General features: G+C 46.1%; 2 protein-coding genes across 2 annotated transcripts; both read right to left on the bottom strand.

The window, feature by feature from the left end:
• Positions 1-327: 327 nt before the first annotated feature.
• On the bottom strand, positions 328-8,414 carry eno3 (enolase 3, (beta, muscle)). Its single transcript, XM_029117995.2, has 12 exons — positions 8,301-8,414; positions 4,746-4,838; positions 4,297-4,392; positions 4,073-4,201; positions 3,825-3,958; positions 3,124-3,346; positions 2,521-2,659; positions 2,337-2,395; positions 2,148-2,224; positions 1,612-1,736; positions 795-962; positions 328-564 (listed from the first exon to the last, which is right to left on the bottom strand). The coding sequence occupies exons 2-12, from the start codon at positions 4,828-4,830 to the stop codon at positions 495-497; spliced, it is 1,305 nt and encodes a 434-aa protein (XP_028973828.2). The 5' UTR covers positions 4,831-4,838; positions 8,301-8,414; the 3' UTR covers positions 328-494.
• Positions 8,415-11,664: 3,250 nt separating this feature from the next.
• On the bottom strand, positions 11,665-16,016 carry pfn1 (profilin 1). Its single transcript, XM_010864916.4, has 4 exons — positions 15,917-16,016; positions 15,332-15,504; positions 12,140-12,335; positions 11,665-12,021 (listed from the first exon to the last, which is right to left on the bottom strand). Exons 2-4 carry the CDS (start codon positions 15,467-15,469, stop codon positions 11,924-11,926), a joined length of 432 nt encoding a protein of 143 aa, XP_010863218.1. The 5' UTR covers positions 15,470-15,504; positions 15,917-16,016; the 3' UTR covers positions 11,665-11,923.
• Positions 16,017-27,729: the final 11,713 nt, after the last annotated feature.

Here is a 27,729-nt window from a genome sequence, read left to right as displayed (position 1 = left end):
TTATCCCACAGGACCCCATAGAGCTCTAACCCCCAAACCATGAGCCTGTTATCCCACAGGACCCCATAGAGCTCTAACCCCCAAACCATGAGCATGTTATCCCACAGGACCCCATAGAGCTCTAACCCCCAAACCATGAGCCTGTTATCCCACAGGACCCCATAGAGCTTCTACCCCCTAGCCATGAGATTTAACCCTCGACTACCCTTTAAGCACTGACTAGACACACTGGACTGTACTGACAGAACCTTTTACACCAGAGGCTCGATCCATCTGTGGGCAGAATGTCAGAATCTCAGATGTGCAACAATGAACCACCAATAAGGAGACATTCACATTTTGTCTTTATTTTATTTCTCACATTAAGTCAAGAGTCGTGGGTAGGGAAGAGAGATTTGAAGACTTAAAAGTGGAATTCCTTCAGACCTCTGACCCCAAGTGGAGGGCAGACAGTCAGCCGTGATGGGGGAAGGGGGGGGGGTCCAGGTCAAGGTTCAGTTGATCTTGGGGTGACGGTAGTCCTTGCCAGCAAACTTTGCTTTGTCTCCAAGCTCCTCCTCAATCCTGGAGGTTAGAGGTCAGACTTATTATTCTAGAATGGAGCTACATGCCTAAGAATCATTGATATTAAAACAGTATAGTTTAGCGGCTAGGGGTGCAGGAGCAGCTGTAAGCCAGTAGGGGTCAGTCTGACAACTAAGTCTAAAGGGCTACTGCAATACCAGTTGTTCACCAATAGGGCAGTAACAGGTGCTCACCAGTAGACAGCACCAGTAATGTTATCAGGAACTCACCTCATCAGCTGGTTGTATTTGGCCAGACGTTCTGACCTGCAGGGGGCGCCAGTCTTGATCTGTCCAGTGCAGAGCCCAACCACCAAGTCAGCAATGAAGGTATCCTCAGTCTCTCCAGAGCGATGTGACACCATCACACCCCATCCATTAGACTGGGCCAGCTTACATCTAGTACACAAGACAAGTGCTGCCCTATAATATGGACCGTGTGCTGAACATCATCTAAAATACGGACAACAGCATGTTGTAATGAGAACCCAGGAAGCGGTTATTGGTGCTAAGGCCCAAAACAGGATGTTCCAACAAAGATCCAACAGGGAATGTTGTCTTCAAGTTCCCCCACAGTCCCCAGGTCCTTTGAGTTTAACATTTAAGACCTAGAAGTCATGAGTCTACAGTCCAGGGCCAGTTGGTCCCTCAGATCCTCTGACCTTTCAGTCATTCTAAAGGTCAGAACATTTAGGGAGGCTGCTTTTAGACACGGGTCCTTGTTCTTTGGAACAGCCTGCCTGAAGGCCCGGAGAGCCTCTACTGAAATAGAAAACTACTGACATTAACAACCTGAAGACATGTTTTTATACCCAGTGCTTTATGAGCAGTCTCCGTTTACAATTTATACATGTTTAATCCCACAAGATTTCCTTTTGCTGCATCAGTCGCTTGATTTTTCTCTGGATTTGAAACCACCATGAATTTAACTTCTATTAGTAAAGCCCCTTGAAAGAAACAGGTCATAAAAATTATAAGGTCTAATGAGGTTAAGGAACCCAGTCCTACAGTCCCTGTGGTGCAGCTCCGTGGTGAGGCCCAGACTTACGCCTTGATAGACTCCGTGACAGAGCCGATCTGGTTGACTTTCAGCAGCAGGCAGTTACAGGCCTTCTTCTCAACCGCCTGCTGGATACGCTTGGGGTTGGTGACAGTCAGGTCATCACCCACCACCTACACACAAACAGAGACATGTACTGTAGTGTTTTAACCACATGGTGGGGTTGGTGACAGTGAGGTCATATCCTGTTGGTTTCTCTTAGTGTTCGGCACATCAATCCCAACTGGATTCAGAGTCAACAGCCCAACTTCCTGAAGTTTTTGTAGCCAAATCATTTCAAGGTAATAAATGAGTGACGGTATTCCCTTGAATTATTGAACAGACATCCACTAACAGTACATATTGCTCCCTTCTGATTGGTCCACCATACCAGTGACATTTTCAATGTAAACCACCATCATAAGGTGCATGTCAGAAATGCCTCAGAAACCACTTTAAAAATGACTAATTTCAAAGCCTGGGTATGTCCCTGTCCAGGAACGCAAAAGCCTAAAATGTTGCATTTCCTTGCAGAGACAACTGACCTGGATGTCGACAGCGGCGGTGAACTTGGCCCACTGCTCCCAATCATCCTGATCAAAGGGATCCTCAATGGACTGAACTGGAGAAGGAGACAGAGGCTCAGGGGGGGGAGGAGACAGAGGCTCGGGGGGGGGGGGGGGGGGGGGGGTTGAGGAGACAGAGGCTCAGGAGTGATGCGAGAGTATACATACCAGGGTAACCCTTGATGAAACTCTTGTAAATGTCTCCCAGCTGTTCTCCAGTGATGTACCTGGAGGGGAGCGTTAGAGGGAGTTAAAGGGGAGTGATATTACAGGAATAATAAATGGTCAGAAATGTCCTCAGTCATTTTATCATTGGGGTCAAGGTTAGGCTCAGGGTTAAGGTTTGGGTTACCTGGCAGGGTCGTCAGGCGACTTGAAGTCCAGGTCGTACTTCCCTCCCTTGTAGAACTCAGAGGCAGCTACGTCCATGCCGATGATGATCTTATCTGGGTAACCAGCCTTCTCAATAGCAGACTTCAGGAGCTCCAGAGCTGGAGGGGTTGGAGGTTAAACCGGTCATTCACGCGCCTGATCCCACCTTCCAGTTGACTGTCCAATAGGTTGTCCCCAACCTATAGTATCTGCCCTCCAGACCCTGATGGGTTCTGTTTCAACTGAGAATGAACTGCACCCACCGGAGCCCGCCCCCCCCCCCCCCCCCCCCCCCCCCAATTTGTGGTCATCGGCAAAGTGGGTGGAGCCATTTCTTGACCATTTGGGTCAGTCTGTCCTGTCTTTCTGATGTCCTGTTGGATCTAAGATATGATCCTTCCAGCTTTAAGTCCCCGGGTGGAGCCCCACACCACAGGGTCCCCCGGGTGGAGCCCCACACCACAGGGTCCCCCGGGTGGAGCCCCACACCACAGGGTCCCCCGGGTGGAGCCCCACACCACAGGGTCCCCCGGGTGGAGCCCCACACCACAGGGTCCCCCGGGTGGAGCCCCACACTACTTACCCTCATTGTTCTCCAGGATGTTGGGCGCAAAGCCACCCTCATCTCCCACATTGGTGGCATCCTTGCCATACTTTGCCTTGATGACGTTTTTCAGGTTGTGGTAGACCTCGGCACCGATCCTCATGGCCTCGTGGAAGTTGGCCGCGCCAATGGGGAGGATCATGAACTCCTGCATGGCCAGCTTGTTGCCAGCATGGCTGCCACCGTTGATCACGTTGAAGGCCTGAAGAGCAGAGAGGTTAAAGTTCAAGCATACCCTCCAGGACAAGCGACATCTTGTTTAATGACTCTGCCAACCGATTGGGCCTGAGACCTTGTTTTAAGGAGCGGTGACCGTTCACTCTCACAGCAACATTCTCAATCTTTTTACACTATTACAAAAATAACTGGCCTACTCCTGTTTGACAGGAAACTGACCTCATCTTCCCGATATTGGGGCATAATATTTAAGCCTAAACCATGTTAGAGCCACAGCTGAGGAACAAGTTCAACCACATTTACTGTCCTGAAGGAGATCACTCACATAACCCTTGTTCTCCAAGAGCCTCAACCCAATCTTTAAAATCAGGCAACCCAACAAGGGGGCACATCCACAGGTTTGGGAAAGTCCAGACATCGATTAAACAGACTCACAGGACACGGCAGGACGAGGATTAAACAGACTCACAGGACACGGCAGGACGAGGATTAAACAGACTCACAGGACACGGCAGGATGACATCCTTGTGTCCTGCCAGGTCAGCGATGTGACGGTACAGGGGAACACCCTTCTCTGCTGCACCAGCCTTGCAGACCGCCAGGGACACACCCAGGATGGCGTTGGCACCGAACTTCGCTACAGGAGAATTACAGGCGTGATTACAAGACTCACTTCCAATTAAAATTAGAATCGACGAGGGGGGGGGGGGGGAGACAAGAGAGAGAACGAGAGGGGGGGGGGGGGGCGTACACTTGTTCTCAGTCCCATCCAGCTCCAACATGAACTTGTCGATCTTCTCCTGGTCGACCACACTGAACTTCTTCTCGATCAGTTTGGCAGCAATGTCCTTGTTTACATGATCCACAGCTTTAATGGTACCTGAAGGAAGAGTGAGGAGGAAGTAGATTGGGGTGAGATTCAACCTGTTAAGACGCCCAAATCCATAACAGATCAGACTTCAGGGTCAGACTCACCTTTGCCCAGGTAGCGTGACTTATCTCCATCGCGGAGCTCCAGAGCCTCATGGACACCAGTAGAGGCACCGCTGGGTACAGCAGCCCGGAAAAGACCTGTCAGACCCAAGCCAGACCCGCCGCCCGTCAGTCTATTTGTGCGTCAGTGCGTGCACACTTTATATATTCGTGGGGACAACATTCCCCCCTAAGTATAGTGAAACATGCCTTGTGGGGACTTGAGGGCCACATCAGGCAAAAGCCAATTTCCGGCTCAGGGTTTATTTTGAAATTAGGGGTTCTTTAAGGACCAGGTGTTGATGGTTAAGTTTAGGGTTAAGTTTAGGCAATAGATCTAGGTCAAGTATAGGCATAAATGTTACTTTGAGGTTAAGGTTAGGGAGCATGCAATTTTGTTTCTCAGGTCCCCATGAGGATATAAAAAACCAAGTGCATGTGTGCACGCGCACCTTTAGCTGTGTAGAGGTCCACCTCCACAGTCGGGTTTCCTCTGGAGTCCAGGATCTCCCGGGCATGGATCTTAGTGATGGACATCTTGAAAGCTGACAGAGAGACAAGAAACCAGTCGTTAAGGATTATATTACCTTCAGAACCCTCTGCAGCCAGCTCTAATCAGAACCCTCTGCAGCCAGCTCTAATCAGAACCCTCTGCAGCCAGCTCTAATCAGAACCCTCTGCAGCCAGCTCTAATCAGAACCCAGGGAAGTCTCCTAGCACCGCTACATAAGTGTGGACTGACAGTTCACCAGTGTGTGTAGTTTCATGTCTGCATGCTGCCGTAACCCCACCCCCACACCATACTTCCCACATCACACACCCAGACAACGGTCATGTCTAGCTCCATTTCCTCCATCTATAGAACCCTGTTCAGGGCCGGAAGAGTTTAACAAACAAAATGGTCGCTCTTTTCTAAGTCTTGTGTGGCCCTCGTGGATGGAGATGTACAGTGACTACACAGTCAACATAAGCAGTACATCCAGGTATATTATATGCTCCCTTCTCACTGCCACATATGCTGCCAACCCATTTCATATTTCATATTTCCCTCCACTAGCGGAACAGGGACACCAAGACAGTATTTAGAAACGGGTTGACCTGTAACCTTTTATATTGACCTTTCACTACAGGGTCAGGGTCGGACTTGGCATTACTCGATTACAGTACAGAAGGCAGTTTATTTATACACACCATTCATGACATTTCCTGGTGTACTAGTCCCACCCTCTACAACAGTTGTAAGCAGACACCAGAAGACAGCCGTCTGTCTATCGGTCCCTTTACAGCCCATTGTATTCTGGTTCCTGATTCAGAGTTTGACTACGGTTCTGTCGACAACACATCATTTCACTTTCATGTTGTAGTGTTCTTAAGTATGAGGTGGCATGAATACACCATGAATGGCTTTACAAAGGCTGAATGCAACAGGTTACTGAGCAACAAAAATACACATAACAGTTTGAATTTGCCAGGCGCGACTTCCCTTATTCACCAACTTCCGTCAGAGAAACACATACACACCTACCATTTAAAAACACTAAAGATCACCTACATCACCCTTTCAGATAAAACAATCCAGGCCTAGACTATGAGCTGTTAAAGACCCTGTTTGTCCTTCCCCTCTCCCTGTTAGGTAGCGGAAGACCCTAAAAATAGTCACTCAGCCCACTGACCACAGCTAGGACTATCCTCTACACTAGTATGTGACAGGGGGCCATAACTATCCTCTACACTACTACACGACAGGCCACAACTATCCTCTACACTAGTATGTGACAGGGGGCCATAACTATCCTCTACACTACTACACGACAGCGGGCCATAACTATCCTCTACACTAGTACACGACAGCGGGCCACGACTATCCTCTACACTAGTACACGACAGCGGGCCACGACTATCCTCTACACTACTACACGACAGCGGGCCACGACTATCCTCTACACTACTACACGACAGCGGGCCACGACTATCCTCTACACTACTACACGACAGCGGGCCACGACTATCCTCTACACTACTACACGACAGCGGGCCACGACTATCCTCTACACTACTACACGACAGCGGGCCACGACTATCCTCTACACTACTACACGACAGCGGGCCACGACTATCCTCTACACTACTACACGACAGCGGGCCACGACTATCCTCTACACTACTACACGACAGCGGGCCACGACTATCCTCTACACTACTACACGACAGCGGGCCACGACTATCCTCTACACTACTACACGACAGCGGGCCACGACTATCCTCTACACTACTACACGACAGCGGGCCACGACTATCCTCTACACTACTACACGACAGCGGGCCACGACTATCCACTACACTACTACACGACAGCGGGCCACGACTATCCTCTACACTAGTACACGACAGCGGGCCACGACTATCCTCTACACTAGTACACGACAGCGGGCCACGACTATCCTCTACACTAGTACACGACAGCGGGCCACGACTATCCTCTACACTACTACACGACAGCGAGCCACGACTATCCTCTACACTACTACACGACAGGCGACAGCAGGCCATTGACTATACCATATATATGACAATGTTCTCAGTCGGCTTCCTGGGTTAAATAGGTAAAATAAGTGACAGGACACTAGAGCTTCTTGGGGGACACAACTTGAGTTAGAATTAAGTTTAGATTCAGGATGATTTCAGACATTTAAGTTTTAAATTTAGGCACAGGGATTAGGGTTAGAGTACTGGTCCTCACTACTTTCTTGTGGAAACTGGACCATACCCAGATCCATCAGACCACATCCCCATTCCATAAACCCAAACCTTAGTGACAGAACTTAATAAAGCTTTGTCACAAAGTCAGGAGTGGTCAAAATGATAACCCTTTCCCAAAATGTCCTCACTGAGGTAGTTTACAGTCAAACCCGGTCCTCACTTTGATAAAGTAATTAACCACGTATCATACAATATATGCACCGTGTGTTATTGGTTTCTATATTTACTTCTAGCAACACTAACAGACATTCCGAGCCGGTCACAGTGCATTGCACACAGGACTAGCGGCAGTGCGGATGTGCGAGTAAAGGTACAGATTTATAGCAAACTGTTCGGTTTTCATGTTCAGCCTGACCGCATTAGAGTAAACAGTGGGCAGAGTAGAGAAAAGCCTGTCTGGTTGCTGTTCTTTCAGACCAAACTGATAGTTGGGTTCACAAATCAAAGAGCACCGCATCACAGCACCTAAGCGCGGGGAGAGGCGGCCTTGATAGTTAGACGGACTTTGGCCAGTACTGAACAAGGATAACAGCTAAAGGTCAGAACAACAGCCCGAGGAATATTCATTACCAAAAGGTGCTAAGAGCCTTCCTTCAGCTCCGATACCATAATAACGCGTGTTAACCATATAGAGATATATCTATATAAGCCCACAGGCCGGGAGTAGCAATATAGAAGCCAAGTAGCCTACAGACACTGTCATTGGGGGTCAAAAACTGTCGAGCCAGTTCAGTTTACCGGCTCTCGTTCTGGCCGGGAACAAGGCAGCGGTTCCCTGCTCCTCAACAATTCTGAAAGGTTGGGTCATAGGAGGAAACTAAATCTTGTTTCGACATCGGATGCAATGTGTATGAGTCTTTCTGAAGGTCATCATTTTGTCGGTTAAACATGCATTAATGTGTAGCAAACTCAAAACAAAAATTCGAACAAGAACTACAGTATAAGCATTTTAAAAGTTGCACCTTCAGAAGTGTAGGTAAATTAACAGGCGACCACCATATTCCTTAAACGGTCAAATGAAAATACGCACTGTCACTGGTTCCGAAATGAGTAGCCTAGCCGAAGGCATTCATACGGTCAGAGCAGAAGAAAGTAAGTGTTTAGGCTACCGTTTACAAGGAAAGGGCACCATTTCCAACCACAGTACAAACTTCGGTTTTTCCTGTACTTACAACGTTTATACAAATGTAATAAAAACATTTTTTTAAAGTACACAGTTCAAAACGCTGCAGAAAGCAGACCACTACCTGAGCGGCGGGGTAAGACGGCTGGCTATCTGTCCTTCTGGAAAGTGTTACTCCAGTCCTTCAACTGTGTTTTATAGACGAACCCTGGTGACACCCACTCTATTAGGGAACGACGGAAAACTACCAGACCCAGTCAGAAACGGAAGCTCTTAAGGTTTACCAGCAACAACTTATGCGTTTGGGTTTTGCTCTTTTTTATGTGTTGAATGCCTATAACAGTGAACTTCTGGGTCACTTGTTAAAAGGTGATTTTATTGAATCCTAAATTAGTTATTTAAGAAATTATTGTCAATTAACTCTGAATGACTTTCCTGTTACAATAAAACCCATCTATGTTGAACAATCCTTAAGACTTGCCCAGCCCTCCCTCCTCACAACCCACCTCCTGTCAGGTTCTCCCTAACACCCCAAAGAGGGTCCAAAGGTCAAGGGTTGCTAAAGGTGAAATGTGAGACATTTTGGGTGCAGAGAGAAAGGTGTGTGTGTTGGCCTGCGCACGCACGCACGCACACACCCACGCACACACCCGCGCACGCCCGCCCGCCCGCCCGCCCGCCCGCCCGCACGCACACACACACACACACACACACACACACACACACACACACACACACACACACACACACACACACACACACACACACACACACACACACACACACACCCCCCTTACTGACAAACTATATTTAACCCCTTTAGGTCTATTCATATACACTTATCTGTCATATGACTGGCAATCCCTTCTTCCACGATCTGTTTGGAGAGGGCAGGCTATGGTACGATGTGAGTGTGAGCCCTTCAGAGAGGTCTACAGTGTATGTACAGTATCCCACAAGAGTCAGGACACCCCTCACATTTCTGTAAATATTTGATTATATCTTTTCATGTGACAACACTGAAGAAATGACTCTTTGCTACAATGTAAAGTACTGAGTGTACAGCTTGTATAACAGTGTAAATTTGCTGTCCCTTCAAAATAACTCAACGCACAGCCATTAATGTCCAAACCGCTGGCAACAAAAATTGGGCCCAATTAGCCATTTTCCCTCCCCGGTGTCGTAAGTGTTACAAGGTCTCAGGTGTGAATGTGTTGTCAGTGTTGTCACAATGTAAGGGGTGTGCTCACTTTCGTGAGATACTGTATAACAGAGCCCTCCTTGGTTAAAGTACGCTCATCTGTAACCTTTCACCTTTGCAGTTATTTATTTGAAGAGTGCATGACCTATGTTAAAGACAGCCCCTAACGTTGAGATGGAGAAACAGATACCTAACATTGAGCTGGACAAACAGATACCTAATGTTGAGCTGGACAAACAGATACCTAACGTTGAGTTGGACAAACAGACACCTAACGTTGAGTTGGACAAACAGACACCTAACGTTGAGTTGGAGAAACAGACACCTAATGTTGAGCTGGATAAACAGATACCTAACGTTGAGTTGGACAAACAGACACCTAACGTTGAGTTGGACAAACAGACACCTAATGTTGAGTTGGACAAACAGACACCTAATGTTGAGTTGGAGCGATGGAAATTAGTCGATCACTACAAATCCCAGAGAACAAAAGTTAAAGGTCAGGAAGCTTTAGTGTTTAAAGCATGATTAAGTTGGCATGGTAACATAGGCCTTATGTTATGTAGTTATACATAATAGAAATATACCAGCATAGACTAAAGATGTTAACAGAACCAAGATATAAAAGAAAGCATTTTATTATTTTAGCTCTACACTCCAAGTATATATTTTTGTATGAAAACTGATTTCTCCATTTAAAAGGAAACATTTGTTATGTCCCTTATTTCATGGGACCAACTTTATTGAGACATTTGTCTTGAGAGGTTCTTGGTATGTTTTGTCTCAATTTGTTCAGGCATCAGAGAATGGTCATTGTGGCCTTCATTCTAGGTTCTGCGTTTGCTTCCTGCTATTTGAGTCAAAATGAGGATGGAAGGGAGATCAACAAATCCATAATGAAGCTGAAATAGGTCCAGAACCTTAGACTCCTAAAACAGAAGGACATCATTAACATGAAGCACTGATGAGGAGGAGGTCATTCTAGAAATGGGCCCAGAACCTTAGACTTACTAAAACAAAGGAATGTCATTACTATGAAGCCATGTGAGCTCAGCAATCAAACAGCCTGGTATTCCAAGTAGGGCTGTCACGATAACAGACTTTCACTACACGATTATCATGGCCAAAATAATTCACAGTGACGATATTATCTATAGAAAATTTGAAGGAAAGAAATGCTGTCGAATTTATCTTCAACTTTGTTTAATATGTTATTTTCACTTTTTGTGCTAATTAATTACACTCAAAGAGTATGGAGGTAGTCTGTAACCATATCAGTACAAATACAAGTGTACAAAAAGAACAATTACACTTAATGGATAATGAAAAGGCAACCATATGAACTGATAAAAGGATCCACAAGGCCTAATAACAAGAGGACTCTTTGGAAAAATACAAAACATTTTCACCTAGTGAATAGGCTACGAAAAACACTAGGGTTTAGGTCCAGCGTATCGGCCCAGACTCAGCAAAAGCATCATTTGTCCATGAATAAGCTACGGAAAAACCGAGAGGAGTTTTAGGAAAAATACAACATTCTTTAAATCATGTGAATAGGCAAAAAAAAAAAAACAGTACGTCTTTGCGGATTTCTCCCGGGGGTTCTAGTGAGGCTAACGAGTTGATTTCAACACCAGTGCTTAGGTCCAGTATCCTTGTTTAAGCACAGGCATTGTTTGTCTATAGGTCACATGAATAAGGTATTGAACAACCAAGAGAATTTTGGGAAAAATACAGCTTCAGTTTTGCCTTGTAAATACAATATGATCGTGTAATGTTAACATATCAATTCTTCATGTTTTAAATATCACGGTTGTCGTCAATGCCGGTAGATCACAACACCCCTAATTCCAAGACCTCCACAGTAGATGAGGGAAGCTCAAAACAAAAGTTCAGGACCAGTCTCCTGGAGAGGGCCTGTAATAGGTGGGCAACTACAATCCACATACAATTACAGAAGGCATAGAATATAAAGACATCCTTTCCAAATGAAGAATGAGTGGGCAGGGACAAGCACAAGTTAGAGACCCAGTTGGTCAATATTATACCAATTATAAAAATCTGAATATCAGACCAGTACCACCAAGCTAGACCTGCACTGCCCATCCACTGCACCTCCGCTCCCAGAGGGGGTGAACTGATGTTTGTCAAGGAGTCTCCGTGTGTGAAATGTAGCACAAAACAGACGTCAAGTGAGAAGCGTAGGGCAGAAAAAGACTTAATGTGGGTTAGGGTTAATATTCATATCAGCAGCCTGGTCCTCTAGAGTAACAACACACGGCAACAATTTCATAGAATAAATCTGTTTTTATTAGCCGCTAATGAGTTTCACAAGCTTGTTCATTTGCATATTATTACCGCCACCGTCATCATGTAAAACAAGGCAGTGAAGAGGCACGGTGAAGGTGAACCCAGAAACTGATCCAAGACCAGCATCACCCGGAACCAGTACCAGTAGTTCAGGAAATATTACACTGAGCTCAGATCAGTACGTAAAGACAGCTTCATCGTACGAAAACACGGGGGGGGGGGTCTAGGGTTACAGGTTAGAAGCCACTCTTCCTCAGGTACCCCATCATGTCGGAGGCCTTTATATTGATTTTCCCTCCCGGAACGTCTTTCATTCCCTTAACAATGATGAGAGCTGAGAGAGAGAGAGAGAGAGAGAGAGAGAGAGAGACACACAAGGTTAGAACAGTAAACCCATCTGTAGTCTCTTCTGCATGTGGTCCTGTACAGGTTTCTAGAAGACCGTTACGTACTCTGGGCGCTCTTTGCGATGGTGATGCTGTAGGAGTTGGGATCCGTCGCCGTGGGTCTCATTTTAACATCCAGTGTGTGATCACCATCATTATGGAGACTGTCTCTAAGCACTGTACATTTGTTGCCGGCCAGGCACAGACCACTGGCAAAGAGGGGAGAGCGGTCCTTTGATACGATCGCCTTGATTTCAGCAGGCTGGAGAAGAAACAGAAGGGGGTCACTGAGGTGCATTTCATGACAGGAGATTCCACAGTTACCCAGTTTAACGTCCAGGCCAGTTTGACAGAAGTCATCGGATTTAATACAGACAATAGTAGTAAACATAAAGCAACAAGACAGCCGTATCATAGACTAACGAGGACACCTGTTCTAGTAGTTATATTTCTGATGGCCTAAATCGGATCATCCTAAACAGGTCCCCATTAATGTTAAAATGTTGAACTTATCGTGAAGTCTTAATGATTCAAATATAAAATATTTTGGGTCCCAGAGACCAGGATTGGTAAAAATAGACTGACATCTAAAGTCAGAAGTTAGTGTGTGGACACAGATTCACATGTATTGACCATCCAACCCTACCTCATGTCTCATCCCTACAGTGCCATCTAGTGGAGACAACTACACTACACACTTAAAACCTGAAAGGGGGGGTCTTTCCTGGGTCAGTTAGTCAACAGAAGTGCAGCTCTGCAGAAACAGGGTTAGGAGTTGAGCAGTTAACTCAATTGAAGCTCTGTTTCTTAACCTTGAGGTAAATGATATAAATTATTTAAATGATCAGTTGATCAAAACAGACTGAATCAGTCATGTTAATACAAAAGACGAAAAAGGGATCCTTCCCAGAAACAAACTAAAGAACTGATGAAACAATGACACTAGACTATAGGCCGTTATATATAACTCATTAAGAGGCAGAGTGGATACTAGTGTTAATAAATAAAACATCTCTAACAGCCCCCTGCCTTAGCAAGGTTCAACCCCCCCATCCCCCAATCGCTCTCCTCGAATCACCTTTCCCTCTTTAAAATTCCTTTGCAAGAATACCTACAGATCCAGTCCAGTCATGCCCACAGCAGGGCGTCCACAGACCACACCCAACACAGCCCATCACTTAGCTAAAACCAGGGCTCGTCTGGGTCCGAACAGCCCAGAGGGCAGGACCCAGCTGCAGTGAGACTGTGAGATGTACAGGTAAACTCCATGGACACCAGTCTAACAAAGGCCCTCATCCAGCTCTTCGTCAGTACCAAGCAAAGGTGCCCTGGAATCCAACCCACAACCTCCAGTTGGGAGAGAGGAGACTACAGGGGCAGAACTTCAAAGTTCAACACATGTGAACCTGGACTCCATATTGTCATTCTGACATTTCTATCCTCCACCACTAAGAGGCAAACATTTGTCAATTATTCTAACCAACAGGGGGAGTTCCCCAGAATATACAAATCAGCTTCACCAGTAAAATAACGGTCACTAAAAACATTGTTTACCCAGACATGAACCTTAACTGAACTCCCTAACCCAAGCCATGGGGTCCTCACAAGGAGAACAGCATCAAGTCAGGGAGAGACAGAAAGAATGGGAGCTACAAGTCAGGAGACACAGAAGGAATGAAAGCTACAAGTCCTGACAGCAGAAGGAGAACAGAATGTCACACATGTATTGACTTGTCTGCTCACATTCAGGATTGAGCAAACAGACCCACAGAAATCATGCAGATTACCACAGACATTTAGTGGTGTGATCGAAGGGGTTGTCTGCTGTAATAGTCTTATTCAATATCAAATGCATTTATATTAAAAGCAAGCTAGCCGGTCACATCAATCAAAACCTCAGAATAGGGTGAGCTTATTCCAAGTGCAAAAACATCTTCATACTCCTCATGTGACTCGCTGTAGGGCTCTGTGTGTCTGTGCGCGTGTGCGTGTGCGTGTGCGTGTAGCAGAAGTTCTGTGGGGGAAGTGACACAGAAGGTGCTATGTGACTCTTCACTTCCTGATGTTGGTGTGTCTGTCTTGACTTGCTGTTTGCAACATCATGCCCAAAGAAGGAGCTCAGAATCCACCTCAAAACACGGAACTATAACTGCATGAACTCAATTCTGCAGTTGTCACATCTGAACCATTTATCAGAAGATGTGACCATAGAATAAATATGGTAACACGTTGAGCCTACTGGTTCAGAAAAGTTCCTCTTTACAAAAAGCTAGGATGTAGAAATGTGACAAAAACCATTCTGCTAGAGCTCTCCCCACCCTAACCTTAGTCTAAACCATCCACCCCCGTTCCTCCACCCTAACCTTAGTCTAAACCATCCACCCTAACCTTAGTCTAAACCATCCACCCTAACCTTAGTCTAAACCATCCACCCTAACCTTAGTCTAAACCATCCACCCCCGTTCCCTCCACCCTAACCTTAGTCTAAACCATCCACCCTAACCTTAGTCTAAACCATCCACCCCCGTTCCTCCACCCTAACCTTAGTCTAAACCATCCACCCTAACCTTAGTCTAAACCATCCACCCTAACCTTAGTCTAAACCATCCACCCTAACCTTAGTCTAAACCATCCACCCCCGTTCCTCCACCCTAACCTTAGTCTAAACCATCCACCCTAACCTTAGTCTAAACCATCCACCCTAACCTTAGTCTAAACCATCCACCCTAACCTTAGTCTAAACCATCCACCCCCGTTCCTCCACCCTAACCTTAGTCTAAACCATCCACCCTAACCTTAGTCTAAACCATCCACCCCCGTTCCCTCCACCCTAACCTTAGTCTAAACCATCCACCCTAACCTTAGTCTAAACCATCCACCCTAACCTTAGTCTAAACCATCCACCCTAACCTTAGTCTAAACCATCCACCCCCGTTCCCTCCACCCTAACCCCTCCTGTGTCCTAGAGGCCACATCCCCTGTAACAGCTGATGGCTGATGGGTGATCCAGTCAGTTCAGAGAAACATGCGACCACACACACCATTAGCCGCCTGCCCGTGATACATCCAACTCCTAGGTCCAACAACCCCTCCCTCCCAGGCCACATGCACTTCCTGGTTAGAGGGTCAACTAACAAAAAAAACACCTATGACAGAGGCCTCGGAAACATGCAAGACCCAGGGAGGGTTTACCTTGCAACGAAGTTCTGACACTAAAAGACCAGGGATTAAACATTATAAACAGTTTCAGCTACTCACCGTCACACCAGCCAGTTGCCCCCCGGGTGTGGCCGCCCAGACGCTCTCCTTCCCCGCCTCAGCGCCGCAGATACAGGCATCCGCCACGAAGGGAGGTTCTCCCGCCATGAGGTTAGTGATGTAGCCGTCCCACGCCATGCTTCCAGTAGCCTTTTACCACACCTAGAGAGAGACTGGGAGAAGGGGCTCAATTAACCCAGACTAGTATCAGTGTTGACAATAGCTTGCTCAACAACCGGTCAAATTAACTGACTCCCAGAGTTATCAAAATAAATTGCTGCAAGCACATTACAAGCAACCTTCCCATTCACTGACTTAAAAGAACACGGGGTGAACAGAGACGCTGCGTAAACATTGTACAAAAAACAACAACTTTCAGCCAGGTTTGAAGTTTAAATACATCCCCGCCCCTGTTGGCAATTGGAACAAACAGGAAACAACATTCTGATCAGTTCAACGTCCTGAGACTTCTGCATTACATTTGTTCTCTGGAAAAGTGTTTATAAGCAGAAGAAGAAGAAAAAAGCCAGTTTTCTAAAACGAGTTGAAGGTGTTAATTAAGTGTGACGAAGCTAAGGCGGTTACCTGAGCGGCTCGCGGGGACCGTGGACTGGAGTGAAGCAGGAGGAAGCGCAAGCGCGCGGTTATATAGGCTATGCAGTCTCGCGCCCACCCCTCGGGACTTCCTCATTCAAAAACCGGGCTAGGTTCAGTTCACTCAACGTTCCGTTCCGTGAAAGAGAGTAAAACATGAACGAAACGTGTTTTCTCATTACAGTTCTTCAGCTGGCACACTGAGAGAGATCTCCGTGTGTACGTGCTGTACTAGCGTTTGCTCCAGCTTGGAGAAGGTCTGGCAGGCCATTTTCATGCAGAGATATGGTAGAGTCCATATCAGTATATATCATAAATCAGTGGAATTCAATGACTGATTGCTCCTGATAGTAGGGGTAGTGATGTGACCCGGGTAGGGAGGTGATCACAATGAAAAGTGAATCACAATTAATTAGGAAGAACACGTCTCATTAAAATTAAATTGCTGGCTGCCTTGTCCAGGTTAAAACACTGTAACGTCCTCTAACCATCTCAGTGAGCAGTCCACATTTATAAACAAACTGCCTTCCTGGCCGCCATAGTAAGAGAGATGACAACTGATTCGTTCAGCAAAACCAGAGAGGATCATGTGGATAGAGGGGTAACTCAATAAAATAAACCCAAGCATTCAGTATGGCTTTAAGCAGGTGCAGCTTTTTGCATATCAGGACATTGACCCCCATTGTTAGGCTAGTGACATGAAGATCTCATCATTATCCAGATCTCTGGTACAGCGCTGTGGTGAGGTGGACATCTCATCTGTATACATGTATATCTGGTACACAACTCAAACATTTTCACATGGATTCTTCATACTGACTAATATGAAAGTGAGAGAGAGGTACATTGATAGAGAGACTGATCAAGGGAGGCCCTTACCTTGGCATTCTGTTGAGGAAGTTATTAATTTACACATTTGTACAAGACTGTACACAGCTCATGTCTTAAGCAGTTGAAAATCTGTGGTTTATGTTTACTTACAATTACAGATTTATTTTATTTTTCACTTTAGTTCATTATATTTTTCATATTCCATTTGCTTTGGCAGTGTTAACAAATCCTATGGTAATAATGCCCTTTAAATTGAAACTGACATGTTAGAGTGACAATGTCCCAAGCCCTGACACTGTTGAGGACATTTTGACTATACAATAGTTATATTTATATGATTTGTGTCTGAGTTAAAGAAAAACGAGTGTAAACGGCAAAAAATGTCAATTGTTGCATGTCACCTTTCGAATTAACATCTGAACAGTGTTGAAAAAGAGTCCCATGTTATAAACTAAATGTTATTTAGATTAAATGATCACCACACGTACGTTTTAGTCTAAATACACTTACAGAGACAGAGGGAGTGAGACGAATTGATAGAGAGATAAAGAGGAACATAAGAGAGAGAGAGAGAGCCAGAAGGTCCCTGACACTGCCATTCTGTTGAGGAAGTGTTTTCTTTTGCTTTGTGTGTATTTAGGCATTGTGACATTAACTTCAGGCTGGGAGAAGTCTGATGTTGAAACTAACAAGGCTGAATTATGAATTTCATTGCCCTTGTATTCTTGGTCAGCGTGACTTGCTTTGATACTTTGGTCCTCATGTGTTCAGACACCTACAGCAGACTCAACACAAAGCCCAGAATAAAAACTAGACATTGACAACTCTTCTATGCTCTAACGCCTCTGAAAACACACCGGATAAGAAACCGTTGCAAAGCAAACTTTGCCATTCCTCTTGACACCCTAAAATGGGTGTGATTCATACATTTTTCATTTGATAAGGTGGAAAATACAGTCAAATTAAAAAAGTTAACTTGTCTTTAAAGTGATTGATTCCTCCCTGTTCTGCTCTACATTTCACTCAGTCCTGCACAATGCCAGACCTGTCCCAGCCACTCTCACTAAGTGTGTCTGTGAGTGTGTCTGTGTGTGGGCCTATGTGTCTGTGTGTGGGTCTGTGTCTGTGTGTGGTCCTATGTGTCTGTGTGTGGGTCTGTGTCTGTGTGTGGGTCTATGTGTCTGTGTGTGGGTCTGTGTGTGTGTGTGTGTGTGTCTGTGTGTGGGTCTGTGTCTGTGAGTGTGTCTGGGTGTGGGTCTATATGTCTGTGTGTGTCTGTGTTTCTGGGTGTGGGTCTGTATGTGTGTCTGTGTTTCTGGGTGTGGGTCTGTGTGTGTGGGGGTCTGTGGGTCTATATGTGTGTCTGTGTTTCTGTGTGTGTGGGTCTGTGGGTCTGTATGTGTGTCTGTGTTTCTGTATGTGTGGGTCTGTATGTGTGTCTGTGTTTCTGTGTGTGCATGTTGGTGGGTGTCTTTTGAGACCTCTTGGCTCCAGTGTCCAGCTGTTATTGTCTGCAGAAGTATGAGTGTCTGTGTTTGTGTATTCAATAATTTTTCAATAATGTCTGTATATGTGTTTGCATTTCTGTGTGTGTGTACATATAAATATAAATGTGTGTGTGTGGACTTTTTTCCATTGCTTTTCAAGACAAAATCAACCAAAATTTCCTGACAATGAATAAATTACAACATTAATAAATTACATGAAGACATGAAAATAAATATTTTGTAGGGTAAAGAGAAAATAGCTTTTAAATGAAAAAGTGGTATGTCACAAAGAGAATGTTTCACATAATCAATTTGAAGTGATCTACAGGTCTGTTAGATTAAAGTCATTACCATGATGTACTCTCCAGGTCTGCTGGTTAAATATCATTTCCATTATGTACTCTACATTTCTTTTAGTTCAAAGTCATTACCATGATGTTCTCTACAGGTCTCTTGGTTTAATTTCATTACCAAGATGTAATCTACAGGCTATTAGTTTAATGTCATTACCATAAGGTGCTCTACAGGTCTTTTAGTTTAAAGTCATTACCATAAGTTGCTCTACAGGTAATTCGTTTAAAGTCATTACCATGATGTAGCTCTCTATAGGTCTGTTGGTTTAATGTCATTACCACAAAGTACTCTACAGGTCTGTTGGTTTAATGTCATTACCATGATGCAGTCCTCAACTGGTCTGTTGGTTTAAAGTAAATACTATGATGTGCTCTACATGTCTGTTGGTTCAAATGGTGATTATGATCACTATGTGTTTTGCTGTGGATTGTCTTCCTTTGCTGTTGTCTTCCTGCTGCTGCTGGCAAAAACAGGTGTAGTGAAAAACTCTGAATTACAGAAGACCACATCCTGTAACTTTACAGAAGACAGACAGAGAGGAGATAACCTGAATGTACAAAAACTACCGTTATTGGTCAAGTAGTTACATAATATAAAGCTCAATTTAAAGTGAAACTTAACCATCCCCCCCCACACAGGCCTACTATAGACTGCCTGTAGACTGAGAGATATGCTAAACCACATCCTGTAAACTTAAAGAGAGAGAGAGAGAGTGGATAGATGGAGTGTAAGAAGAAGAGAGAAGGATGTTAGAGGGAGAGAAGGGAAGAGAGAAAGAGATTGTTATAAAATTTATAAAATACTGATATTAACCAGATAGTTACATTATTTAAGGCTTGTTCTAGGTCATTATAACAAAATTACCAAGTGAAGCCTCAGCCCCTTTTCCCATTCATAGATCCTTCTGATGCACCAAACTCCTTGTGATTGGCTAGTTAACCACAGGAATGCTCCAATCAGCAAAGCCCTCACCAGATCCAGTACCATTGCTCCAGGGTTGGAACATTCTACCCTCTAACCCCTGGCTGCAATGTCATCCAATAGGGTCCTTCAGCCTGTCCCAACAGGCAATTCATTAGGCCCTTCAAAGTAAAGGTCTGGTGTCAACCTCAAACATACCTCTGTCTACCACCAACATGGAATACCCCACTCAATACAACAGACACCCTCCACACAGAACAGACACACTGCATATAGAAGACACACTCCACACAGAACAGACACTCTCCACACAGAACAGACAGCCTCCACACAGAACAGACACACTCCATACAGAACAGACACACTCCATACAGAACAGACTCACTCCACACAGAACAGACAGCCTCCACACAGAACAGACACACTCCACACAGAACAGACACATTCCGCACAGAACAGACACACTCCACACAGAACAGACACACTCCACACAGAACAGACACACTCCATACAGAACAGACACACTCCACACAGAACAGACACACTCCACACAGAACAGACACACTCCATACAGAACAGACACACTCCACACAGAACAGACACCCTCCACACAGAACAGAAAACCTCCACACAGAACAGACACCCTCCACACAGAACAGACACACTCCACACAGAACAGACACCAAGTAAATTCACATGTGTGATTGGGGTACATTGATCCTCCCAATACCAGCCTACAAGATGTTCCAACTCAGCTTTGAAATCTTTCAGTTTAGTTACTGTTTAGACATTGGGAGATGATGTCATAAACCTTTAAAGAGAGCACATTGAGAAATATGTAATGTAATTGCACACTCCAAGACATTGTTGTGTAAATGAACCTATGAGCCGGACAAGATTGTTAGCATCAGACAGGGATTGTGTGTTTGTATTGATGTACATGGTCATAGTGTATTTCACAACTACAAGGATTATAACTGGATTCAGAAGAGTTTCAGAAGATATCCTTGTTGGCCCTTTTTTGTGAGGCCATTGGAATGGCAGAGTGAGGAGAGAGAGGAGAGAGGGGGATGGGGGAGAGAATCAGAGAGAGAGGGAGAGAGAGTGGGAGGAGAGAGGAGAGAGAAGGGGGGAGAGTTGAGTGAAGGGCGAGATCCTGAAAACAGAAAGGATGATATTTGTTTTTGAAGAATCCTGACCTGTGAGAAAAGGCTCTGATTGTGTAGTAGTGACAGCGTTGTCGGTTCGATTCCTGCTGGGGCCGGCAGCACACACTGCTTTGATGATACAGAAGAACACAGAGCTGTCTCCTAAACCCAGGAGACACAGACACATAGCAGCGTAGCAGGAACATGTTTGGACACGAAAAATAACACAGCTACAGAATCTACACCTTCAGGCAGATATTTTACACAACATGCACCAACACACACACACACTGTTTATATCTCTCTGCCTCTATGTCTCTGTTAGTCTGTCTTTGTCTCTGTCTCTGGGTCCATCTCTCTGTCTCCTTTGTCCCTTTCTCTGTCCCTCTCTCTGTCTCCTCTCTCTCTCTGTCTCCTCTCTCTCTCTGTCTCCTCTCTCTCTCTCTCTGTCTCCTCTCTCTCTCTCTCTCTCTGTCTCCTCTCTCTCTGTCTCCTCTCTCTCTCTGTCTCCTCGCTCTCTCTGTCTCCTCTTGCTCTCTGTCTCCTCTTGCTCTCTGTCTCCTCTCTCTCTCTGTCTCCTCGCTCTCTCTGTCTCCTCTCTCTCTCTGTCTCCTTGCTCTCTCTGTCTCCTCTTGCTCTCTGTCTCCTCTCTCTCTGTCTCCTCTCTCTCTCTCTCTCTCTCTCCTCTCTCTCTCTGTCTCCTCGCTCTCTCTGTCTCCTTTTGCTCTCTGTCTCCTCTCTCTCTCTCTCTCTGTCTCCTCTCTCTCTCTCTCTCTCTATCTCCTTTGTCTCAGTCATCCTTCTCTCTCCACCTCTCTGAGAGACGTGACCAGCTGATTGCACTTGTTTACATATATTTTCCTTCATAAATTGAAGCAATGTAAAGTCATGCAACTAAAACATCCTCAAAAAAATGTATTGCACCTTTCTTAGTCATCTTAGTAATCCCAAATCAATAACACTCAGGGTACAAACATGTCAATTCAAACCAAACCTCTCAGAATAACACTTGTGGAAATGAGGCAGTCAGCTACCACTGAACACCCTACCTCCATCATCTCAGCCATCTGGGGATGTCCAAGTTTGACTGGGTACTGACTGGGTACTGACTGGGTACTGACTGGGCACTCACTAGGTACTGACTGGGTACTGACTAGGTACTGACTGGGCACTGACTGGGCACTGACTGGGCACTGACTGGGTACTGACTGGGCACTCACTAGGTACTGACTGGGTACTGACTAGGTACTGACTGGGCACTGACTGGGCACTGACTGGGCATTGACTGGGTACTGACTGGGCACTGACTGGGCACTGACTGGGCACTGACTGGGCATTGACTGGGTATTGACTGGGCACTGACTGGGCACTGACTGGGCATTGACTGGGTATTGACTGGGTACGGACTGCTGTGTGTTCACCAGAAGGTTTTCACCAGGGTTACCCATTGCTGTTAGGATAAAAATATCTGCAAAGGTGGGACAAAAGCCATTCTACAGGGCTGAACTATAGTGAATGAAAAGTTAATCAGTGAACACACAAACACTGACAAACTTCCTGTAACTAACGGTACTCTGGTTTCCTGACTCAGTTTGAGAGAATGAAGACGAGAGATGAGAGGAAGTGGTCACAAACACACTATAAGTACGACAGTTCTTACTGCCTGCCTGTCAGTGTCTGATTGGTCTGCCTGCCTGTTATCTCCTTATATGGCAACCGAGAAGAGAGAGAGAGAGAGAGAGAGGAGAGAATGGAAAAAAGGCAAATTTACAAAAATGTATTGATTGACGTTGATGTTGTTAACCTGAGAAAATATCTATCCAGTTTTTGTTGATCTGAGAGAACATCTATCTGTACTGATATTGTCAAATCTGAGAGAAAATCTACTTGTATTCATGTTGTTAAACTGAGAGAATATCTTCCTGTATTCATGTTAAACTGAGAGAATATCTGTATTAATGTTGTTAAACAGAGAGAATATCTACATATATTCATGTTAATCAGAGAATATCTACCTGTATTCATGTTAATCTGAGAGAATATCTACCTGTATTCATGTAAAATGAGAGAATATCTACCTGTATTAAAGTTAAACTAAGAGAATATCTACCTGTATTAATTTTAAACTAAGAGAATATCTACCTGTATTCATGTTATTCTGAGAGAATATCTACCTGTATTCATGTTAAACTAGGAGAATATCTACCTGTATTCATGTAAAATTGAGAGAATATCTACCTGTATTAATGTTAAACTAAGAGAATATCTACCTGTATTCATGTTAAACTAGGAGAATATCTACCTGTATTCATGTAAAATTTAGAGAATATCTACCTGTATTCATGTTATTAAACTGAGAGAATACCATTCTCTCTTTTCGTCCTTTTTTAAAAACATTTTTATTTTACCTGTATTTTACCAGGCAAGTCTATTAAGAACAAATACTTTTTGACAATCACTGCCTGACAGGAGGAAAAATGCCTGCAGGGAATTGATACTGGGATTAAATGAAAAGAGAGAGACACATGGGTGGGATATATTATTCTGTCCTTAAAGTTGATGTGTTAGAAGCAGGAAAAATGGGAAAGCGTAAGCATCTGGGGGAATTTGACAAAGGCCAAATTGTGATTGCTAGACAACTGGGTCAGAGCATCTCCAAAACTGCAACCCTTGTGGGGTGTTCCTGGTCTGCAGTGGTCAAAAGTGGTCCAAGGAAGGAAAAGCGCTGAACTGGCAACAGGGTCATGGGTGGCCAAGGCTCATTGATGCACGTGGGGAGTGAAGACTGGCGATCCAACAGACAAGCAAAATGTAGCTCAAATTGCTATAAAAGTGAATACTGGTACTCATAGAAAGGCAGACAGTCAGACAGTTTGCTGACATTTACAAGAATAGGAGCATATGTGGTGCAATGTTCCACCCAAACCCTCCCTGGGCTTTGATACTCAGGACACAGGGGGTGTGGCCTTCTTCAACCTGTTCGACTCTGCAATAGTCACTGTGCAGAGTAAACATGAATGGTTTCAAAAGGACTTTTCACAAACGTAAACAGAGAGCAAAGCAGGAGAAGCATGAAGAGGAGACTGAAATCTCCACCCACCCACTACTGTGTCAGGGACTCACCCACCCACTACTGTGTCAGGGACTCACTCACCCACTACTATGTCAGGGACTCACTCACCCACCCACTACTGTGTCAGGGACTCACCCACCCACTACTGTGTCAGGGACTCACCCACCCACTACTGTGTCAGGGACTCACTCACTCACCCACCCACTACTGTGTCAGGGACTCACCCACCCACTACTATGTCAGGGACTCACCCACCCACTACTATGTCAGGGACTCACCCACCCACTACTGTGTCAGGGACTCACCCACCCACTACTGTGTCAGGGACTCACCCACCCACTACTGTGTCAGTGACTCACCCACCCACTACTATGTCAGGGACTCACCCACCCACTACTGTGTCAGGGACTCACCCACCCACTACTGTGTCAGGGACTCACCCACCCACTACTGTGTCGGTGACTCACCCACCCACTACTATGTTGGTGACTCACCCACCCACTACTATGTCAGGGACTCACCCACCCACTACTGTGTCAGTGACTCACCCACTCAATACTATGTCAGGGACTCACCCACTCAATACTATGTCAGGGACTCACCCACCCACTACTATGTCAGGGACTCACCCACCCACTACTATGTCGGTGACTCACCCACCCACTACTATGTCGGTGACTCACCCACCCACTACTGTGTCGGTGACTCACCTACTCACTACTACATCAGTGACTCACACACCCACTACTATTTCAGGAACTCACCCACCCACTACAATGTCAGTTATTTATCCACCCACTATGTCAGTGACTAACCCGCCCGCTACTATGTCAGTGATTTATCCACCCACTACTATGTCAGTGACTCATCCACCCACTACTATGTCAGTGACTCCTGTCAACTGGATGAGAGCCCAAGCGGAGGAGTTAAGAAAGGCAAGAAGAAGAGCAGCCAGAGGATGAGGTGAGAAAGCAAAAGGAGGAAGTGAGACAGATGGAGGAAGTTATAAAATGATGTGACAGAGATCCACCCACATGAAAGCTGATCACTGTCCCAATAATGCAGCCCACCCAGATCATAACCACAATCTCTTTATCATATATCAAGTTATTATTATATAGAATACATTTCGGCCGCCTCATTTCGGCCGCCTGTATCCGGGATCTTGTCCTTTCGGTCATGACCCAAAGCTCATGACCATAGGTGAGAGTAGGAACGTAGATTGACCGGTAAATCGAGAGCTTCGCCTTGCGGCTCAGCTCTTTCTTCACCATGACAGACCGATACATCAACTGCATTACTGCAGAAGCTGCACCGATCCGTCTGTCAATCTCCCGTTCCATCCTTCCCTCACTCGTGAACAAGACCCCTAGATACTTAAACTCCTCCACTTGAGGCAGGCACTCTCCACCAACCTTAAGTGGGCAAGCCACCCTTTTCCGACTGAGGACCATGGCCTCGGGTTTTGGAGGTACTGATTTTCATTCCCACCGCTTCACACTCGGCTGCAAACCATCCCAGTGCATGCTGAAGGTCCTGGTTAGAAGGGGCCAACACGACAACATCATCTGCAAAGAGCAGAGACGAAAATGTGTGGTCCCCAAACCTGACACCCTCCGGCCCCTGGCTGCGCCTAGAAATTCTGTCCATAACAATTACGAACAGAACCGGTGACAAAGGGCAGCCCTGCCGGAGTCCAAAATGCACTGGGAACAAGTCTGACTTACTGCCGGCAATGCGGACCAAGCTCCTGCTTCGGTTGTACAGGGACCTGACAGCCCTTAGCAAAAGACCCAGGACCCCATATTCCCCAAGCACCCTCCACAAGATGCCGCGAGGGACACAGTCGAATGCCTTCTCCAAATCCACAAAACACATGTGGATTGGTTGGGCAAACTCCCATGAACCCTCCAACACCCCGTAGAGGGTATAGAGCTGGTCCAGTGTTCCACGGCCCGGACGAAAACCACACTGTTCCTCCTGAATCCGAGGTTCTACTATCGGCCGTATTCTCCTCTCCAGAACCCTGGCATAGACTTTCCCGGGGAGGCTGAGAAGTGTGATCCCCCTATAGTTGGAACACACCCTCCGGTCCCCCTTCTTAAAAAGTGGGACCACCACCCCAGTCTGCCATCCCAGAGGCACTGTCCCCGACCGCCACGCGATGTTGCACAGGCATGTCAACCAAGATAGCCCCACAACATCCAGAGACTTGAGGTACTCAGGGCGGATCTCATCCACCCCCGGTACCTTGCCACCGAGGAGTTTCTTGACCACCTCTATGACTTCAGCCCGGGTGATGGACGAGTCCACCTCTGAGCCCTCATCCTCTGCTTCCTCAATGGAAGACGTGACAGCGGGATTGAGGAGATCCTCGAATGACTCCTTCCACCGCCCGACGACATCCCCAGTTGAGGTCAACAGCTGCCCACCTCTACTGTATACAGCGTTGGTAGGGCACTGTTTCCCTCTCCTGAGGCGCCGGATGGTTTGCCAGAATCTCTTCGAGGCCAGCCGATAGTCCTTCTCCATGGCCTCACCGAACTCCTCCCAGGCCCGGGTTTTTGCCTCCACAACCACCCGGGCTGCAGCCCGCTTGGCCTGTCGGTACCCGTCAGCTGCCTCAGGAGTCCCACAAGCCAACCAGGCCTGATAGGACTTCTTCTTCAGCTTGACGGCATCCCTTACTTCCGGTGTCCACCACCGGGTTCGGGGATTGCCACCTCGACAGGCACTGGAGACCTTACGGCCACAGCTCCGAGCGGCCGCTTCGACAATGGGGGTGGAGAACATGGTCCACTCAGACTCAATATCTCCAGCCTCCCTCGGGATCCAGTCGAAGCTCTGCCGGAGGTGGGAGTTAAAGATCTCTCTGACAGGAGACTCGGCCAGACGTTCCCAGCAGACCCTTACAGTACGCTTGGGCCTGCCGAGTCTGTCCAGCTTCCTCCCCCGCCATCGGATCCAACTCACCACCAGGTGGTGATCAGTTGACAGCTCCGCCCCTCTCTTCACCCGAGTGTCCAAGACATACGGCCGCAGGAGACCAATAAAACCCTAATATACAATTTACTACAGGAGGCCAATAAAACGCTAATATATGTGTAACCACCCCAGCCCAGGACCTCCACATCCAGCATCTTTACCTCCAAGATCGTCTGAGACAACTGCTACAACAATCGGTTTGCAGAACCAAAGAATTTCTGCACAAACTGTCAGAAACCGTCTCAGGGAAGTTCATCTGCATGCTTTATGTCCTCATCGGGGTCTCGACCTGACTGCAGTTCATCGATGTAACCGACTTGAGTGGGCAAATGCTCACATTTTATGGCATCTGGCATTTTGGTGAGGTGTTCTCTTCACGGTTGAATCCTGGTTTTCACTGTATAAGGCAGATGGCAGGCAGCGTGTTTATGGCGTTGTGTGTGTGTGCTTATGTCAACGTTGTAGATCTAGTGGCCCATGGTGGCGGTGGGGTTATGGTACGGGCAGGCGTGTGTAATGAACAACAAACACAGATGCATTTGATTGATGGCATTTTGAATGCACAGAGTTACCGTGACGGGATCCTGAGGCCCATTATTGTGCCATTCATCCATGACCATCACCTCATGTTGCAGCATGATAATGCACGGCCCCATGTTGCAAGGATCTGTACACAATTCCTGGAAGCTGAAAACATCCCAGTTCTTGCACGACCAGCATACTCACCAGACATGTCACCTATTGAGCATGTTTGGGATGCTCTGGATCGGCGTATACGACAGCGTGTTCCAGGTCCTGCCAATATCCAGCAACTTCGCACAAACATTGAAGAGGAGTGGACCAACATTCCACAGGCCACAACCAACAACCTGATCAACTCTATGCGAAGGAGATGTATTGAACTGCGTGAGGCAAATGGTGCTCCAATACAGAGAAACTGCACATTTTAAAGTGGCCTTTTATTGTGGCCAGCCTAAGGCACACCTCTGCAATAATCAGCATCTT

The sequence above is a fragment of the Esox lucius genome, chromosome 24, assembly GCF_011004845.1.
Source record: "Esox lucius isolate fEsoLuc1 chromosome 24, fEsoLuc1.pri, whole genome shotgun sequence".
NCBI lineage: Eukaryota > Metazoa > Chordata > Actinopteri > Esociformes > Esocidae > Esox > Esox lucius.
The sequence above is the reverse complement of the archived record's forward strand: the minus strand, read 5'-3'. Positions and strand labels throughout refer to the sequence as shown.